Here is an 8,528-nt window from a genome sequence, read left to right as displayed (position 1 = left end):
ATGATTCAATATGCACCAGAAAAATTCCCAGGAAATACTGGAAGGGTCACAAATGGTCCCACTTAAAACCTAGTCTCCTTAGACATTTATCGTCTTATTGACAGAATTTCTCTAGACTTGCATATAATCATATAAATAACTACTCATTGCCCTAAACCTGGCTCTGATACCACCTATTATGTTACAAAAACTCAAACTTTAACATTAGTTACTGAAATATAATAATAACACTACTAAAACAGAAATAAATGACCAAAATAAATGTAAAAATAAATAATCCCAGAAATTAACAAGATTCAGTATTGTTACCTACGTCCTCAGGCATTGCAAAAGAAACTCCACTATCTTTTGAATAATATTACAAACTATTGGGTAACACTACAAATACCCAAACTATATGGGCACAAAAACAATTACCCAAAATAAAAAAGAAATACAACAAAACTTTTAAACCAAGGGTCCTCAATAGAAGAACCATATATAAGAGGGGTTTAATGGAGATAATGTTCAGGATGCATAAATCCATGGTTTGGCTTCTTTTATGTAGGTCTCAAAACTTTCTCCATTTTCATTCCCAACCAATGTGGGATTTGCTAATCTTTTGGATTCTTTTTTGGGCCCCCAAACCTTTCTTCATTTTCCATTCCCACCCAAGGGGGATTGCTAATGAGCAATTTTCTTTTCAACACAATAAACTTAAAATGTTTTCTGTGTTAATTATACCAAAGAAAATTGTGTTTTTGGACCAACTTTCTTTCGATGTAAAGATAGGCCTTAGAATAAGGTACCTCTCCCGACACAATACCATTTCACTTATTCTAATCCTCCTATTTAAATATGCAGCTGACAATGGTTAAACAATAATACTAGTCTGACAAACGTCTCTTACTAATTTTTCTTACAAACTGAACACCTGGCACTGAGTTGGCAGCTCCCACTAGAATGGTCGCCAAATGATTCTGACTACACCTAAACAACGATTATTCCTCTATAAAGAACGACCGTTATGAAATAAGAACGGTTGTTCCTCGGATGAGGAATGGTCATTCTTGGTTGAGGAACAGCCATTCCAAATGGGCTTATGGAACCCCCATTCCTTCTTATAGAATGGGGGTTCCATATGGAACACAGTCATTCCTTATGGGAACGACTGTTCTTTATGATGGAACGACCATTCCTCCTTAAGTAACAGTCGTTTATATTTAGTCAAAGTTCGTGATTTGACGTATAAAGCCAACTCAGTGTCACATCGGGTGTTTGTGAGAGAAAGTAGTGAGAGACATTTGTCAGCGTAGTGTTACTCATGGTTATAAATGAGACATCAAGTCTGTATCCTCCTGTTGCGATTATATCAAAGGAGGCATTGAAGGACATAAGATTCGACAAAATTGATATGGCTAAAGAGGTTTATGTTTGGACCTTAATTGTATCACTGCATCAAGACCGTGAAAATTGGGGGCCGGATGCCAATGAATTTAATCCTGAAAGGTTTGCCAACGGAGAGTGGTGCCTGCAAGTTTCCTCATTTATACATGCCGTTTGGATTTGGTCCTCGGACGTGTTTGGGACAGAGTTTTGCCATGGCAGAACTCAGAATTCTTATGGCTCTTATTTTGTCAAATTTCTCATTCACATTATCACCTAAATGGGATTACTGGGATAGAACTGTAGAAATGAAAAAGAATGGAAGACAAATGAAGAAGATTGCGAAAGCATTTGATAACAAGATACTCGTAAATTTTGAGAAATATTTTTTATGGAAAGTAAGAAATTTCAGATTTACCAATATGAACTCTTTCGTCATCTAGTATTCAATCAGTTATGAAAATTTAAAAAATCTTAATCAAACCACTTCTAAATCTTAGCTTCAAATAAAACCAGAAAATATGAGGAAAGAAAAGAAAATTCATTATAAAATATAAATCCCTCCCATGAAAAAAACGAAAGAAAGAAATAATACAAAAAATTAAGAAGCATATTGCTTGAATTGACATTGCTGGAACCAGATTTATTGATCCTACCAAAGATTCTAGTTTGGCTGGAAAGCATCCATTATTAAAATACAAGCTGCCTTTTAGGTAATGATAAACTCATATAAATTTTCTACAAAACATACCTACCTTCTACTCTTTTACTCTCTAGCACCTTTCATCTGGGGAAGTCTCCAATAGATCATAGTGACCATACCAATGAAACAGCAGGTTAATAGCATTTTCTTTGTCCTTCCGATATTCTTCCCCGTAATTTGCTATGTTCACCAGATTACCTGATCTTTGATCCATCATGAAGACTGATATCAGTTTCCTGCACCAACAAATTAGAAAAGGTGTGTGAAAATATAGCAATCAAGCACTAAAAAAAAATAGAAGCACTTCAATTCATCCTCCAAGTTCAATATCTAATGTGGTGCTTAGACATTATCCAATAGTAAAGTTTAACTGCCTCAATTCACATTGGAGGAAATCAGCACAATGAAACAACTGAAACAGCCACCAAACTTCCCAATTTAACCAATGAACAAGACAAGTGAAATCAAAAAGCTTCCTTCCTAATCTAGCACACCTCTATCTCCCTCAGCCTAGACTCCCTACTTCAAACTCAACAAATGAACCAACATTAAAGTTCCCAATTAAAAATGAACAGCTCATCGTGACCAAAGATTCCTGCAAGTAGTACACAAAAACCTCTAGCAACCCTCCACTCCACCCATCCAAAAAGAATAATCAGAAATAAAACGCAAATTATAATCTCCAAGGAGTGAGACAACTTCATCAAAAGATGTCTACAACAAACAAAATGTATCGATTTCATGATAAATATTTCTCATTTTGGAGAAATGCCAGTAATGTCCACTATTCCAAGTCCACAAGCAAGGGAAAGAAAACAATCATGAACTATGGTTCATTTGATTTCAAAAAGTTAAAGGTCACATATATGAATTGAGAAATGTCGATTTTCATTATTTGTAGTTTGCCATGCCTCGTAAAAGAGTGGGCTGATGACTTAAAGGTGTCAATAAAAGATGGTTACAGAACATACTTCAGAACATGAGAAGCCATCAACAATTCAGGTTCTCCACCCCATACATTAGGTTGTTGAATCTGCTTTATGTATGCATCAAAATCTCCTTCAACAAACCTAAACACATTGAAGACAAACCAATAATATATAGTGTTCTAAATCAATCAACAAATTGAAAAACATTTCCAATCTCAATATCACAAGCAAGGCTCACCATTCCGTTTCTTTGCGCCTCTTTAAAAGCTCATCCACAACCTAACAAGATGAGAAGACATTTTTCCACTTAAGTGAACAATCATCAATTTTGAAAGTTCAAAAACAAATTAAATACAAGTCTGCGGTTGTTACCAAAAGTTACTACATTCTATACCTGAGCTCTTAATTCATCAGCAAGTTCTCTTTGACGATTTTCATCTAAGACTTCTTCCCCGCTTTTCATGCAAGCACCATGTGCTAAAGCTCTAAATAAGCATCTCCCATCCGCCAGCATCCCTGCAAAATACCATCCTCAATTTAGATTCTATCCCCACCTCAACCATTACAGTACTTCAAATTCAAAATAAAAAAGTCGATGCATCAAACAAAGTCAATCGCACATTAAATAAATAATAATAATAATTAGCTTCACTCGGACTCATTATCAAACAGAATCAAAACAAACAATTTTATATAACGCACAACACTATACCAATCCATACAAATTTAAAATTGATTTATTCTAATCAAAACATAATTCGTATTAGTAAGATTCATTATGAATTTAAAAAGTTCGTTAGTTACAAAGCGTAACTAACCTATGACCTTGAAACCAGCACCAGACCTCTCATTTCTCTCCGCCAATTCACAGCCCCTTTTCTCATTGGAATCATCGCAACCGTCCGTTATGCCTTTCTCATCCACAACTGTAACCACCTCCGGATACGCACACGTGTCAGTCCAGTAATTAATCGGCGCGAGACAGCTGCAAACGCCGAAGAGCAGCCAAGCCGAGTCAGCACGGTGGAGCCACCGCGCCGGTCTTTCATCCCACGCCGCATTCCACGACCCTTCCCCCGGCTTCCTCTCATCTCTGCGGCGACGGCAACCGCATCCCCCACCTCCGCGGACAGAAGGAAGGATGGCGTGCCATATAGAGGCCGAGCCGCCGCCGCTACCGTTCAAACCGCCGCCAAGGGTACAGGCGGTTGAATGATGTCGACGCTTATGTACTTCGGCGGCGAACTGTATGGGTATCGGAGAACTATGAACGAACCGGCTCTGGTGAGCCGGCGATAAGCTGTGAGAGAATAGAGAGATTGAATTGAGGATCCAAGGCTTGTGACGTACACAAAGTACACCAAGCATCACCGGAATGGTTAACTAAAATACTAAACTACGCTGGCGGAGGGACACCCGTTAACCAACGCAGTCCATCAGTTGGAGCAAGACTGTTTATAAACCTCTGAATCTTATAGGTATAGTGTGTTTGCTTAAAAGCTACCCCTTTTTTCTGCCTTTTTAAAAAATAAAATATGATAAAAATTCCAGCTAAGCATCTTACGGAATTGAGAATTTTATGAAAATACACTGTTTGAATTTCTCAAATTTACATGAATGACAAAAATAACCTTTTTATTTCGTATTTATATAACTTTTATGTTTAAATGTTTTTGTGATTTGTAAATTTATGTTTGTTTATTGATAAAACAAAATTTTTTTGTGTTTTTTTAAAATAATAATTCTAAATATATACAATTACTTTAATATATAAATATTTATTTTAGAAATCTCAAATTACTATATGCTTAAAATATTGATCCCAATGATAATTTTTCATGTAAAAACACTCATTTTTTAAATTGATCATAAAAAATTAAATAAATACAAATGAGATTTATAATAAAAGGTTTGATCGTAATTCATTAAATCATTGACGAGCTAATTGTTTGTTAGAGGATTATGCTTCATGAGGGCACTATTTATATTAAATTGCCTTCAAATTTTCTGAAGTATTAAAGATTTTGAATTGTTTAAATCGAGGGTTGTAATTCGCAACCAAAAAGATTTTTTCATATTCTTGTTGAAAAGTAGGGTTATAAATGTAATTGTAGTAATATAATTTAAAAATATCTAGGTGAGACACGTGTTAGTAAGTACACTAGTCACGTGTTCACCTGGAAAGCTGGAATATGGAGAGGTGTGACAGAGTAAGATAAGAGGGTTCATGGAGTACCGTTGGATTGCAGGTAACGATGACGTGTGTGATGACAATAATAAGTTCTCAAATAATCAACGGTTCCACTGCATGCATCAGCTGTTTGTTTGTGTTGTGCAGCTGAATATTCCCAGAATATAATTAAAAGCGATATTTGTGGGTAGGTTAGTCTAATTTGTTGATTATTTATTAGTATGCAACCCTCTTTGGTAGGTGAGCCAAGCGGTTATTTCTTATTTGTTAACCTTTCAGCAAAAGCCATCTTTATAGAATATAATTATTATTTAAGAATATTTAATGGAATTAGATACAAAATAATGAAATATGATGCTTTTATAGTACAATTATTACTAAATAAAAAAATCAAAATAAAATGATGTATAAGAAATTTGATGATTGAAAGCATTAATTTAAGAGAGATCTGATGGAAGAAAAAAAAAAAACAAAAACCTTTATTGGTTAGGCAAAGAATCTACTATATCATGAACAGCATAATAAAGGTTTACTTCAATATAATTTTATTTATTTATGCTTCTTTTACTTTTTCTTTACTTTAGGAATATCAAATATGCTTTATTTCTTTCCTTTTGTTGATCAGTACTATGAATTCAAACCTATATCTCATATTTGAATTTTTTTTTTTAATTTAATCAAAAAGATATTCCTAATATATGTTTAAAAAAATCAATAGTAAAGTCAAAATGCAAAATCAAAGACAACTACATAGTTGTCTTTGATTTTGCATTTTGACTTTAGTTGTCTTACTTTTGATCCACACGTAAAACAACTTCAAAACGTCCACACATATGAATAGGGGTGGACGGGTCTAGGTACCTGCCCAAAATCAAAAGAACTGGAATCAGAATCGGAATTGGCCGGTTCCTTTGATTTGGAATCGGAACCGGAACCGTCGGTTCCGATTCCTAAAAACTTGGAACTGAAACCTGTGTTATAGCGGTTCCGATTCCTAAAAACTTGGAACTGAAACCTGTGTTATAGGTTCCGGTTCCAGTTCTAGGTACCCTAAAAAATATCAATTATCCCCCTTTTTAAAAAAATGACAAATAAACCCTTATAAAATTATAATTACACCCCTAAAAATTAATTGCAAAGCATTAAATAATATATTTGCTTATATGTACTTGATGTTTGATTATAAGTATTTAATTGTTTGTTTTCACCGATAATAAATATTTAAAAACTATCATTTAACGTAAATATCTTAATGTATATTAATTTCTTAATCAAGTAATGAGTGAAACTTAAATATTAATAAAAATATTTTTAAAAACTGATCTTTTAATGAAAATTAATAAGACTTTTGATATTAAGATAAAAAAAAACCAAAATTTTCTTATATACTTACTTATATGATATGTAAAATATCAAACCCCCCCATATGCAAAATATCAAAAAAAAAAAAAAAAACTCATATTCTTTAATATTATATCAATTTAGTCCTGGTTTCCGGTTCCGATTCTGGTTCCTTTGATTTGGAACCGTAACCAGAACCGCACAATATCGGTTCCAATTTTTTGGAACCGGAACTTACCCTATTTGGCCGGTTCCGGGTAGGAATTGAAATCGACACCTGAATACCTGTCGGTTCCGATTCTACCCTAAAATTTTGCCTACCCCTACATATGAATATTTGAGTGTATATATAAACTATTATCAACTAATTTATATATTTTAATAAAATGAATAGTTGTTAAATACCATCAAAATTTTAATTTAAAAAAATCACAATTTATTGATACTATGTATAAATAACTAGGGGTGGGCAAGTCTGGGTACCCGCCCAAAATCAAAGGAACCGGAATTGGCCGGTTCCTTTGATTTGGAACCGGAACCGGAACCTGTGTTATAGGTTTCGGTTCCGGTTCCGGGTACCCTACAAAATATTAATTACCCCCCATTTTAAAAAAAATGACAAATAAACCCTTATAAAATTACAATTACACCCCTAACAATTAAGTGCAAAACATTTAATAATATATTTGTTTATATTTATTTGATGTTTGATACTTGATTATAAGTATTTAATTGTTCGTTTTCACCGATAATAAATATTTAAAAGCTATTATTTAACGTAAATATCTTAATATATATTAATTTCTTAATTAAGTAATTAGTGAAACTTAAATATTAATAAAAATATTTTTAAAATTTGATCTTTTAATGAAAATTAATAAGACTTTTGATGCTAAGATAAAAAAAACCAAAATTTTCTTATATATTTATATGATATGTAAAATATCAAAAAAAAACCCCATATGCAAAATATCAAAAAAAACCCATATTCTTTAATATTATAGTCTCGATTTCCGGTTCCGGTTCTGGTTCCTTTGATTTGGAACCGGAACCGCAGAGTATCGGTTCCAATTTTTTGGAGCTGGAACCACACAATATCAGTTCCAATTTTTTGGAACAGGGACCTACCCTATTACGACCGGTTCGGGTAGGAACCAGAATCGACACCCGGGTACCCGTCGGTTCCTGTTCTACCCTAAAATTTTGCCCACCCCTAATATAACTAGTAAACAAGATCATATTTAATAACAAATTATCATTTAAAACTACCACTTCAATGTTATAATTGACTCAATGAAATCATCTAATCAAATACCACAAGTTTCTCAATTAAACCAATTATGTGTAATATAATTAAATCCTACATTGAGATAATTATTGATTACAATCATGAGCAGTATTATATGTTAACATTTCTCGTATATAAGAACGAGTAATCATCTCAAATATTTACCCCAAAGTTCATATTCTAAAGATAGAGTAAACGACATATTCCCACCCAAGGTTTCACGAAATTCAAAGTTGATACCCCTGGTTACATTTATTTCAGATTCCCACCCTTAAAGTGACGGAAAAGTGTTTGATGTAACGGAAAAGAGGTAAATTGGTCATTTTGCATGGACGGCGCATGTTAGTAGATCGCCGCCTCTAACAATCCTCCAGCGCACGTTAGCAAACGGCGTTCCCGATGTTTTTCGCCCTTTTTCTGGCGATTCTTCCACCCAAAATCACCATTGTCACCACCATTTGAACCTTCATCCTCCTCTCTACAAAACCTTACTCTTCACAACCCCTTATCACTCGCCGATCGTCGACCACGGCAGCCGCGACATGCGATTGGTTTTTGCCGTTTTGAACAACGACAACCCCAAACACCACCACCACTTGACTCCTCGTATCCTCTCCTACAAAACCCCTAACCTTCTTAGCCACGAAAGCTCACCGTTTGTCATCCACCACTTCACCAAAAAAGGGTCGATGAACACGAACTCTCAGCCCA

At 34.3% G+C, this 8,528-nt stretch overlaps 1 protein-coding gene across 1 annotated transcript; it reads right to left on the bottom strand.

The window, feature by feature from the left end:
* Window positions 1-1,957: 1,957 nt before the first annotated feature.
* Window positions 1,958-4,483, bottom strand: LOC116134390. The gene is made up of 5 exons (XM_031420068.1): window positions 3,816-4,483; window positions 3,392-3,513; window positions 3,236-3,276; window positions 3,040-3,138; window positions 1,958-2,304 (listed from the first exon to the last, which is right to left on the bottom strand). Exons 1-5 carry the CDS (start codon window positions 4,363-4,365, stop codon window positions 2,139-2,141), a joined length of 978 nt encoding a protein of 325 aa, XP_031275928.1. The 5' UTR covers window positions 4,366-4,483; the 3' UTR covers window positions 1,958-2,138.
* Window positions 4,484-8,528: the final 4,045 nt, after the last annotated feature.

The sequence above is a fragment of the Pistacia vera genome, unplaced genomic scaffold, assembly GCF_008641045.1.
Source record: "Pistacia vera cultivar Batoury unplaced genomic scaffold, PisVer_v2 Contig287, whole genome shotgun sequence".
Taxonomy (NCBI): domain Eukaryota; kingdom Viridiplantae; phylum Streptophyta; class Magnoliopsida; order Sapindales; family Anacardiaceae; genus Pistacia; species Pistacia vera.
The sequence above is the reverse complement of the archived record's forward strand: the minus strand, read 5'-3'. Positions and strand labels throughout refer to the sequence as shown.